The sequence below is a fragment of the Lynx canadensis genome, chromosome C1, assembly GCF_007474595.2.
Source record: "Lynx canadensis isolate LIC74 chromosome C1, mLynCan4.pri.v2, whole genome shotgun sequence".
Lineage (NCBI taxonomy): Eukaryota > Metazoa > Chordata > Mammalia > Carnivora > Felidae > Lynx > Lynx canadensis.
In genome coordinates this window covers 21,215,288-21,226,694 of record NC_044310.1, presented here as the reverse complement: position 1 = coordinate 21,226,694, position 11,407 = coordinate 21,215,288, and the positions used below count along the sequence as shown (strand labels likewise).

Genomic DNA, 11,407 nt, shown 5'->3' with positions numbered 1-11,407 from the left:
AAGAAAATCTTTCTGGAAGAAAGTCCCTGAGACCCCAAGAGTGACTGCTAAGATACTGTTTATGTTAACCCTTTGGATACATCCTGCCATTTGATCTCCAGAAAGATCCTGCCACTCCCCATTCCAGCAGCACTTCTGAGGTTGACAGAGGTTTAACCCTTTCCCTCCCAGAGTCAACACTGACATGGGCCTGGGGGCTGCTTCCTGTGGGGGGACCTGGGGACTTGGGCCTTGTGGATGAGCCGGACACCCCCCCAGTCCTCCTCCAGCTTGATGTCCCCCTGCTCCAGAGCCTGCTGGATGGCGTCAGCAAGGGTGTTGAAGGCCAGGTCCACATTGCAGTTCTTTTTGGCAGAGGTCTCCATGAAGGCCATACCCAGGGAGGCAGCCAGCTCCTCTGCCTCCTGGGCTGAGACAACACGAGTGCTCTGCAGATCACTCTTGTGGCCAACCAGTAAGAAGATCACCTTGTTTGGGCCCTGAGTGGCCATGGCCTCCTGGTGCCAGTCGCAGATATGTTCAAAGGACTTCCTGTTTGTCACATCAAAGACCAGTAGGACACCTACCACATTCCGGTAAAAGGACCTGGTGATGCACCTGAAGGAGGGGGAGTGAGCTGGGCGAGGTTTATGCCTTCAAGACCCCCCACCCCCCAAAGACAGGGCACCGACTGCCCCACAGGCCCCATAGCTCATTTCACACTGCTCAGTACTTCTCTGCTCCTGGCATCTGTGTCTCCCAAGAGAGTGCCTGCGCCCCTCAGCTAGGGAGCAAGTTCCAGTCATACCCTCTGGACCATTCCTCCATTCCTGGAGGAAGCCTGATGTTTTCCTGATTGCAGCTTTTTGCTTCCCGTTTTCTGGCAAATTCCTATGCATCCTTCCAGGCCCACCCAAATCTCTCGTCCTTTCACGGCTCCCTGACACTTCCCGCTCTGCTCCGTGGGCTCTCTCAGCAGCCAGGTCACCCATCCCTCTAGCTTTCCAGAGCAGGGCCCTTCTGCCCTCCCAGCATCAGGGTCTTAGGCCACTGGCTGCATTTGTGTAAGGACTCCGAGTGAAGGGCTAGAGACCAGGGCATTCCCCAGACCTGTACCTGGGCCACTGAGGCCGACCCCGCTGGGGGGTAGCCGTGGAGGCCGGGGACACTGACCACCCCGAAGTCTCTCACCCCGCCCTCCCCGCACCTGTAGCGTTCGTGGCCCGCGGTGTCCCAAAGCTGCAGCTTGACGCGCGGCCCGGCCGGCAGCTGCAGCTTGCGGCTGTAGAACTCGACGCCCACCGTGGGCGCCCACTCGGGCTCGGGCTCGGGTTTGGGCTCCGGGGCCCCGGGCGCTCCCGCCACGTAGCGCCGCAGCAGCGACGTCTTGCCCACGGCCGCGTCCCCCAGCAGCGCGATCCGGAACTGGTAGTGGCAGTCCGGTGCCTCCATGGCCCCCTTCTCGCCGCCCCGCCGGAGGCCAGCGGTCCGGCCTCGCCCCGCCCCGCCCCGCGGCCCGCAGGCTGGCGCCGCCCTCTGGGCCCCAGCGCCGAGACACGGGACCGCGGGCCGGGGGCGCGTTGTGCTAGTGACCCACCCCGGAGGCCCGGCGGCCGAGACACCTGGGCACGTGCTCGCCTCTCTGAACCCCAGTTTCGTCTTCCAAAATGGGGATAATAACCCCTACTTCTTAGGATGAGAAATGAAAGAAGGCAATGTGGGTTGGAGGAAGAGCGAGGAACGAGAACGAGACAGGCACTGGCCCGAAACTAACACAGCCAGAGTGTCCACCTCATTCAATCGCCGCTGCTGCTGTGCTGGCTTCTCTCTCCAGCCCCGCTCTCCAGGCAGTTCCCCGGTTGGGCCCCTACTGCTGGACCTGGAGATGCCACTCTAGAAAGTTGATGGTTTATAGATGCCCCTTCCCTGCCCAGGTGCTCCTTTCCAGGAGCCCCATTGGCCCTGGCCTAGGGCCTCCTGTTCCATGGTCAGGTTCAATGTTTAACAACCCCATTGCATCCTTAGCACCTACCTGGGCTGGGCCTCAGGGCCCAGAGAGAGACTTGGACAGGGCTAGTAGAAGAGGCAGGACAGACAAATGTGATTCCAGAGGGAGTGCAGTTGGTCTGGGGCCTTGACAATTAACATTTATGAGGCCAGATGGTCAGTTCTTCACATTCTGTGGGCAACAATTTTGAGAGGGCCACTGTGTGCCCATTTTAGAGCTGAGGAGACTGAGGCTTGTCTCAGGTCACAGAGCACAGCTGAGACTCACATCTCAGTTTGTCTCCATCTTCGTTATCCCCTCGATGCCACGAAAGGGGACTGCAAATCAAGTACCAAGAGTTTCCAGGGCACAGTGGTCAGGTCTCACTTGGGTTAGTGGCAAGGGTAAGGCGGGGACAGCTGCTTCCAAGATCTACTCTATTCTCCCCAGTCAGGCCTTCTGGAAACCCAAGGTATCAAGGCTGAGGTGCTGGCTGGTCTCACACAGCTTGTCTATTGGTTTAATCCCACTGTCCAATGTGGGTGGATTTTACCAGTTTAATTTGTTGTGGCACATTGGTGGTGAGGGGAGATCCTCACTGTTGCAAACAATCATGTCATATTTCCTTCTCACCTTGTGAGTTTAGGTGTTGTTCTGCTCATTTCCACAGATGAGGAAACTGAGGCTCAGAGAGATTAAATAATCCAAGATCACTCAGCAAGGAATACATTCTAGCTGCCAAGTTTACCCAAGGGCAAAGCCTTGTTTGATATTTCTGTTTCTGGCAGGATCTAGGAAGGCCCAATTTTCTTCTAACTAACTCTTTTTTTTTTAAAGTGTATGTGTGTATTTATGTATGTATGTAAGTAATCTCTACATCCAGCATGAGACTTGAACTCACAACCCTGAGATCAAGAGTCACATGCTCTACCAACTGAGCCAGCCAGGTGCCCCTCTTCTGGCTAACTCCTAACAAATCAGTAAGAAGCCACTTTGAGGGTCTCCGCGTAATCTCAGTCATTGGTCACCTGCATGGTAGAGCCTGAAGGGGCCCATGTCTCTGCTCCTTCCCTACCTCTAGGAGTAGGAGAGAGGAAGAGAAATCCTTCCTACCAGGTTTCCCCAAATTAAGAGTCTGCATCACTCCCACCTGCCCCACTGATTCCTCCATCGAGATATTCTCCCCACCTCTGTTCAGAAGGAAAATTATTTTTGTGTCAGATCTCTATGGATGCACCAGCCTCCTCCTCCTCCCCCTCCTCCCTCTCCTCCCACTCCTCTTCTCTCCTCTTCTCTCTCTTTCTCCTTTTTTAAAGTTTATTTTGACACACAGAGAGTGCCCCCCACCACATACATGCTTGCACATGTGCTTGAGAGGGTGGGAGAGGGGCAGAGAGAGAGAGGGAGAATCCCAAGTAGGCTCTGTGCTGACCGTGCGGAACCTGGACCACGAACCTGGACCAGGAACTGTAAGATCATCACCTGAGCTGAAACCAAGAGTCCGACAATTAACCAACTGAGCCACCCAGGCACCCCAGCCCTTAAGCCCCTTCTTTACCCACCACTGGTACTCTGAGCTCCAGCCATACTGAACATCTTTCCTCTTCTCAACCCTCTGCCAGGAACACACTCTCTCTCTTCAAAGGGCTAACTCCTACTTCATACCTTAGATTAGATCCCTGTCCTCAAGAAGCCTCTCACCACCTGGCCAATGAGGTCACATGCCCTTTTGTCCACTGTGCTGTCTCCCTCCTAGGTTACTTGAAGGCAGTGATCTATGATTGTATCCTCAGTGCTTGGCACAAAACAGGAACTCAGTAAATATTTATGGCTTAATGAATGAATAAAAGCAGGTTAAGTGCTATTTATTCATTAATTCAGTCAGTCAAATCCCACAATAGGGCTGGGCTCAGGGAGCTACAGGGTCAGAGAAGACCTCATGCAGGAGGTGATGCTGAAGCTGAGTCCCCAAGGACAAGTAGGAGCTGGGGAGGTCAAAGAGGAAGGGCACTCCAGGCAGGGGCATCTGGGCAAAGGCAAAGAGGCATGAAACAGCTTGAAATGCAGTTTGAACCCAACATTGCCAGAAGGCTTTGTGGTTAGCACACATGGGCAGTGCACTGTCAGCATTGGACTCTTTGAACTTCCTCTCCTGGACACTCCTGCTGTGGGATGGGGTCATGTGCCTGACCTCTGCACCTAGCACCAGAGTCCAGATGTCAGCTGACCTTGCCATAGACTATGTGATTAGGGGTGAGGAAAGTGATTCCCCACCCCCTGCTTCCCCTTCTGCTAAGTAAGGCAAATCACGGTGCCCACCTCATGAAGTAGTCATGGAGGAACTGTATAACATAGCAGGTAAGTTATGCACATTTACATTAGATAGATCTAGGTTTTAGTTCCAACTGCCACTTACTAGCTATGTGGCCTTGGCCAAGTTTAATTAATTAATTAATTCATTTACTTACTAATTGTTTCAATAAGTGCTGTCTCTTATATACCAGGCACTTATATAGCAGTGAAGATAAAAAGACACAATTCCTGTTATTGGCAGCTCACATTGTAATGGGGAAGACAGAAAATAAACCCGTGTATAATGTGATGTCAAGAGGCAATAAGTGCCATAAATAACAATCAAGCAGAACAATAGCTTAAAGGGTGGCAGGGTTGCTATATCAAAATAGGGTGTCCTGAGGAGGTTACATAAAGTGAAGGAATGAGTAGTGTGGTTGTCTCTGATATCCAGAGAGGATAGTTCCAGGCAAGAAGAACAGCAAGAGCAAAGTCCCTGAGGTGAGATCAGGCAATGATGCTACAAGCAGAGCAGAGAGGCTGAGAAAAGGGAGCAGAATGAATGAGGGAGCAAGTGGTGGGTGATGAGGGCAGAGAGGAGGAGGAGCCAAATCATGTGGCTTCAGAGGCCATTATGGGACTTCAGCTTTTATTCCAAATGTGTTGCAAAATCAGTGGAGATTTTTGAGCAGGTGAATAATAGGACGTAAATTTTTTCTTGGTTATGGTTTTTATTTTTACATCTTTATTGAGGTATAATTTGCACACAGTAAACTGTACATATTATAGTGTACAATGTGATGAGTTTTGATGCACATGTACATCCATGAAACCATTACCACAACCATGTATCATGCCAAAAAGTTTCCCCATGTCCGTTTTTAATTCTCTCCTAACTGTCCCCCCGCCTGAGAGTTACTTTTTTGAAATTTTTAAATGTCTACTTTTTTAAGGGGAGGTGGGGAGGAGCAGAGAGAGAACAAGACGGAGAATCTGAAGCAGGCTCCACGCTGTCAGCACAGAGGCTGACGTGGGGCTCAAACCCATGAACCATGAGATCATGACCTGAGCCAAAGTCAGACACTCAACCAACTGAGCCACTCAGGTGGCCCCCCTGCTGAGAGTTTTAATTTTGATGAAATGTAACTTATTAATTCAATATTGTACTGGAGGTCCTAGCCAATATTAAAAGGCAAGAAAAAGAAAGAAAAGGTATCCAGGTTGGAAAAGAAAGAAGTAAACCTGTCTTTTTATTCACAGACTTGTGAAAAATCTTAAGGAACTTACAAAAGAGGTGCCAAAACTAATACAGGAGTTTAGCAAGGATATAAGTTAATATGCAAAAATTAATTCTATATATACTAGCAATGACCATTTAGAATTTGAAATTGACAAAAATGCCATCTACAATGGCATCAGAAATATGAAAGACTTAGGGATAAATTTGACAAAAGATACATAAGATCTGTACACTGAAAATTAAAAAACACTGTTGAGAACAATTAAAGATGACTTAAATAAATGGAGAGGTATACCATACTCATGGATGAGAGGACTCAAGATTGTTGTCAGGGGCACCTGAATGGCTCAGTCAGTTGAGCGTCCGACTTCAGGTCATTGTTCTTGAGTCAAGCCCCACATGGGGCTCGCTGCTGTCAGCCTGTCAGCACAGAGTCCACTTTGGATCTTCTGTCCCCCTCCTCTGCCCCTCCCTTGCTTGCACTTTCCCAAAAATAAATAAATATTAAAAAAAAAAAGATTGTTGTCAGTTCTCCCCAAATTAAGTCTACAGATTCAATGCAATTCCAACCAAATCCCAGTAGGCTTTTATTTTTTATTTTTATATTTTAGAGAGCATGCAAGAGGAGGAGAGGGCAGAGGGAGGGAGGGAGAAAGGGAGAGAGAGAGAGAGAGAGAGAGAGAGAGAGAGAGAGAATATCTTAGGCTCCACACTCAGCCTCAGCACAGAGCCTGATTTGGGGCTTGATCTCACAATCCTGGGATCATGACCTGAGCCAAAATCAAGGGTCCAACGCTCAACGGCCTGAGCCATCCAGGCACCCTCCAGCCAGTAGGGTTTTTAAAAAATACAAATTAGGGGCTCCAGTCATGATCTGTTCAAGCCCCGCATTGCGCTCTCTGCTGTCAGTACAGAGGTCACTTCAGATCTTCTGTCTCCCTCTCTGCCCCTATCCCATGTATGCGAGCACGCTCTCTGAAAAATAAACATTAGAAAAAATACAAAATTAGCTGATACTAAAATTTACATGGAAATGCAAAGACTGAACAGCTGAAACAATTTTGAAAAAGAACAAAGTTGCATGACTTATAGGACCCTATTTCAAAACTTATTAAAAAGCTACAGTAATCCGGACAGTGTAGTATTGAGTACAGCAACAGACCTACACAAACGGTTAACTGATTTTTACAAAGGTGTCAAACCAATTAGATGGATAATCTTTTTCAACAAATGAAGATGGAACAACTGCAGAGCCATATGCAGTAAATAAGCAAACTTTGACTCTTACACCATACGCAAAAAATTAACTAAAAAATGAATCCTAGATCTAACTGTAAGAGCTAAGACTCTTAAACTTCCAGATGAAAACAGAGGGGAAAATCTTTAACACTTTTAAGTTAGGCAAAGATTTTTAAAATAGGACACAGAAAGCACAAAGCATAAAAGAAAGCAAATGGACATGCTAGACTTCATCAAAATGAAAACCTTGTGTTCTTTACACACCATTGGCTGGTTGTTGAGACCAGACTATAGGGGAGAATGGTAGAATCAGGGAGACTAATTAGGAGGCTACTGTGATTGTCAGCCGGCAATGATAGCATCAGTGGAGGTGGTAAGAAATGGTCAGATTCCTGTCCATCTCAAAGGTGGAGAATGTAGGATTTGCTGATGGATTGTAAGTGGGATGATAGAGAAAGAGGAGTCCAGGATCACTCCAAGGATTTGCTGAGATTGGGAAGAGCAGGTGTGGAGGAGGAAAGGCTATGTTCTGAGAAGCCTATTTATTAGACAGCCAAGTGTAGAAGTTCGGGGACGCTGCAGGATATAAGGTCTGGAGCTCAGAAAAGTAAGGCTGGAGAAACTCATTTGGAAGTCACCAGGAAATTTCTTGCCTCCTTACAGTCTGTTGTTTTCTCTATTAAATGAGAACAATAGTAGTACCTCCTTTTTAAGGAGTATATTAAGGATAAAAACGAATAGAGTAAGCACAGAACACGTATTTAATTCTTGACAACTTCTTGTTTTTACATTGACGTTTATTCATTCCATGGACAAAACATGTACCTGGCACAGCGATTCTGAGCGTGGTCTCTGCCGTGGACTCGTGGATTCAGGCCCTTCCCTCGTTAGTTACCTGGGTGATGCATCCCTCAGTTTTCTGATCTGTAAAAAGGGCATAACTACAAACCTACACACAGGGTTGTTGGGGAAACTAATTGAGATAATCGAGCATAATCTGTGTAAGTGCTCGGCAAAGTTACTTATCTATTAGCGGAAAATGAATAATGCATTCATCTTCTGAGTAAATCGGTCGCGTCTTCCTTGCTGAGAAACCCTCCCAAAGAGCCTCGCCCCCAGAAGAGCTCGCAGAGCGCCTCTCCACACCCAGCCGGTGGCTGCTCCTCGGTCGGCCCGCCGCCGTCGGAGCCGAGCCCTGACGCAGCTCACCGCGTCATTTCCCGACTTTGGATGTCTGAGCTCCAGCGGGAATAGCGAGTCGGCTTCATTTGTGAGCCCAGGGCGGAGTCCCAGACGTTCAGCGAGTGCGGAACACGGGCGGAAGGCTGCTCTCTTCCCGGCAAGAAGGCAGCGACTCCGCACGCGCTTAGAACTCAGAGCCTGACGTGCCTCCCGGTGCCTGAGGGCAGACGGACTACAACTCCCAGAGGTCTGCGCGGGCGCGTTGCCGCAGTGGTCGGGCGCGGCCGCCAAGGGCGAGGCCTATAAAAGCCCTCTCCCAACGCTCCGACGTCCCTTTTCCCAGCCGCTGTGCAGGGGTAGTCGTGCGTCGCTGTCTCCGACCTGCTGCAAGTCACGCGCATTCTTCCACTTACTCTACCGTAGCTTGGCCGCCATCGGCCCCTCACTCGCCCGGGCTGCCTCCCGTGGCTGAGGGATGTTAAGCGCGGCTCTCAGTTGCCGGGCCTCCCGGCCTGCTGGGACCGAGGTCCAGGAGGCCTGGTCGGCCGCATGCGCGATGAGAGGGGCCGGACCCCGAGAGGGCCGCGCCTGCTCCCGCCTCGGCCCGCGCTGTGACGGGTGAGTAACGCGGCCAGGCAGCGGGGTGCGGGGCAGTCTTGGGCCTGTAGTGGCCTAACTAGGGAGACGCCGCGTGGTGGTGTCAGCGGAATCGGAAACGGCCCATTACAGCTACTTATTGGGCGACCTTGGGGAAGTGACTTTACCTGTTATCTGGCTGCAGGACATGTTAAGGAATTCATGCAGGTGGATAAAAAGGGATTTTTGGAGTTCGAGTCCTTAGAACCTATTTTAAATTCCAGTTGTGTGGCTTTTCTACACTGATTGGCGACTTTCAGTAAATAGCTTAATTTAAACCTGTCCGTAAAACGGATGATAAAATGGTCCTGTAAAGATTAAATGAGACAAAACACTGGTACATAACAAAAATGAAGAGGAAGTTGGGACCTGGTAGTAGGATATCTGTTCTCTTATTTGGTCTCCAGCATGTCTCAGTAGGTGAATTTCAGTTATGCAATAGTGCACAGGATTTAGGGGAGTCTGAGGGTTGGACAGCATTTGTGGCAGTCCTGAGACCTAAATTGCCCTGTGGCCCTTATCGAAGCTGCAGCTGCTTCCACATAGCTGCTGTGGTCAAAAAGGAGCCCAGAGTGACAGTTTTCCTTGACGGTCGCCGTTCTGTTTGCTGTAACTGATCTGCAACATATCAGGAAAAGACAATTCCCATCGTACCTGCCATTTCTCCGGTATAGGTGGAATCCTTTATTACAATAGGTTTCCAGAGGCCAACAGAAATGCTCTGTTGATGGGTCTTGCATAGAGTTGCTAGAATAAAACTTCTGAGAAGTAGATTGCTGAGATGAAGAACAAGTATGGAGGGGCAGGCAGTGGGAATGGGTTGGACATGTGTGCTGGAAAAATCCAGTGGCAAGTGGCACAGATCTTAACAGTGCTTTGGGTCACTGCCCTGAAAAGCTTAAGGCATAAGTACCAGGGTCAAAAGCCAGTCAAACATTTTGATTCTCAAGACCAGAAGGGAACAATGTCATTCAGGACAACTGTGTTCTCGTCTTAGTTGTGCCAGATGAAGATTCCAGGAGGACTCTGAGGTTGAGCTTTCTGGTGAGGATTCTGTGGTCATGACTGTGATGGAACACAACCATCTCAGGACCCGGTAGGTTTCTGGGAACTGCCTGGTGGGTCGGTACAGCATGTTTCCAAGGGCTGTGGCCGGTTGTGGCCATGGGATCTCCAACTGCATGCGAGAGCAACCTGGAGAGACTTTGACAGCACAGGTCAGCATAATACCTGCAGCTGCCACTCGCCTTTCCTATAAACGGCTTGGGACCTGGGCTGGAAGCCTTCTAAGTGAGTCCAGGTGTTTTCCATAAACTACCACGTAGATGGTAGATGGGTATTTCGGTCAACTTTTTCGTTTAGAGCTTTCACCCTTTTTTCTGCAGGTTGCCCCCAAGTGTCCTGGCAGTATCTGCTACTGAAGAATCTGAAGTTACCAGGTCGTTGCTGTGCTTTAGATAAGGTAAAGTTAGATGTTGAAGACATCCTGACCCTCCGGTTCCCTTTCCCATCGGATCTGAACACTGGTCTTGGTGGTCGTAAAAGGAGGAAAAAGAATACTGAAACTAGCCTCCCAGTGCTTATCGTCTGGTATATAACTTGGAGGCTAGTTTCAAACAAGATTTGAATTCTCTTTGATCTCCTCCCCTGTAAAATGGGATAATCTTAGGCTTAAAGGGAGGATGTCGGTGAAGGTCTGGGCAGTTGTAGTGATGGCTGACTTAATGCTTATGAATTTGATCAACATGAATGTCCTTCTTGCCTCTTGGTTGAGAGTGTCCTGTTTTTTGTTTTTTTTTAAAGATCTGTTACCAGTAAAGCTGTCCTTATCTGTGATTATGGATCTATAGTTGGGTAAGTTGGCTACCTAAACTTCACTGTAGCTTCCTTGCAGCGCCAAGCGGTGGAGTGTTGTAAACCCTAAGTAGTGTAGTGAATCATGAGGCAGCCTAGGCCCGTATGAAAGAAAGTCTTAGCTTTTTAATACTACATCACTTACACCTATTAGCTGTTCATGGCCAGAAGAGAAAAATGTTTGGTGTGATTTGGTCTGTTAGATTTGCCTATCCTGTTGGAAGGCCAGGAAGAGCACAACGTGCTGTGAGTAGAAAGTACCAGATGCCAAAGCCCTGCACCTTCAGCAGCAAAGGCTGATTGCTTTGAATGTGCAGTCGTGGTTTGAGCTCCTGCTCTGAGGTTTGGGGAAACCTCAAACCGTGGGATCGTACTGGCCCCTTTCCTGGAAGTGTGGGAGATGGGTTGGGCAGAAACGAGTAGTTCATCTAGTTCAGGGTATGTTTTGTTAGGCTGACTGGTCCAGGATGAAACCTAATCTGAGTGGACATCTATGGATGATAAATGCGGATATGGGACTGAGACCAGTTTGGGAAAAATGTCTGGGTGGCATTAATTAATTGGGGGAATATTAACACACTGGCATACACTTCCTTTTCAGGAGACAGACCTTATGGGAAGAGGCAAGCTAAAAGATAAGAGGTTATTTTCGATGGAAAACCATGACCTCTGTATTTCTGCTAATGCTGGCATGTGGTATGTAAGTGACCAATAAAAGACTTAAAGTATGCTTGTGTCCATATTCTTGATGTCCCTCAAGCTGCTGGTTATTCCCCATTACGGCGTTAAACTCTTTATTTTTATTTTTTATCCTTTTTTTAATTAAAGGATAATATGATGAGTTCTGTAACTTCCCATTTATATAAATGTCTCCTTCAGTAAGCCTGAAAATTCAGGCTGAGCCTAAGACTGGTGTTCCTTAAAAAAAAAAAAAAAATGTTTATTAGAGGGGGAGAATCTTGGGCTCCACGGAGCCCAGTGCAGGGCTCAGGGCTCGA

General features: G+C 48.7%; 1 protein-coding gene, 1 long non-coding RNA gene and 5 other non-coding genes across 7 annotated transcripts; 5 read left to right on the top strand and 2 right to left on the bottom strand.

Annotated features, from left to right (window-relative positions):
- Positions 1-1,431, bottom strand: RAB42 (RAB42, member RAS oncogene family). Its single transcript, XM_030324390.1, has 2 exons — positions 1,187-1,431; positions 1-597 (listed from the first exon to the last, which is right to left on the bottom strand). The coding sequence occupies exons 1-2, from the start codon at positions 1,429-1,431 to the stop codon at positions 174-176; spliced, it is 669 nt and encodes a 222-aa protein (XP_030180250.1). The 3' UTR covers positions 1-173.
- A 1,411-nt stretch (positions 1,432-2,842) lies between these two features.
- On the bottom strand, positions 2,843-2,915 carry TRNAK-CUU. Its single transcript has one exon. It is a non-coding gene; the product is annotated as a tRNA-Lys (tRNA).
- Positions 2,916-8,241: 5,326 nt separating this feature from the next.
- On the top strand, positions 8,242-11,139 carry LOC115520223. Its single transcript, XR_003970725.1, has 5 exons — positions 8,242-8,537; positions 9,553-9,651; positions 9,941-10,017; positions 10,359-10,409; positions 11,011-11,139. It is a non-coding gene; the product is annotated as an uncharacterized LOC115520223 (long non-coding RNA).
- Positions 9,065-9,199, top strand: LOC115522632. Its single transcript, XR_003971518.1, has one exon. It is a non-coding gene; the product is annotated as a small nucleolar RNA SNORA16B/SNORA16A family (small nucleolar RNA).
- Positions 9,685-9,815, top strand: LOC115522647. Its single transcript, XR_003971534.1, has one exon. It is a non-coding gene; the product is annotated as a small nucleolar RNA SNORA44 (small nucleolar RNA).
- Positions 10,045-10,177, top strand: LOC115522649. The gene has a single exon (XR_003971536.1). It is a non-coding gene; the product is annotated as a small nucleolar RNA SNORA61 (small nucleolar RNA).
- LOC115522663 lies at positions 10,866-10,939 on the top strand. Its single transcript, XR_003971549.1, has one exon. It is a non-coding gene; the product is annotated as a small nucleolar RNA SNORD99 (small nucleolar RNA).
- Positions 11,140-11,407: the final 268 nt, after the last annotated feature.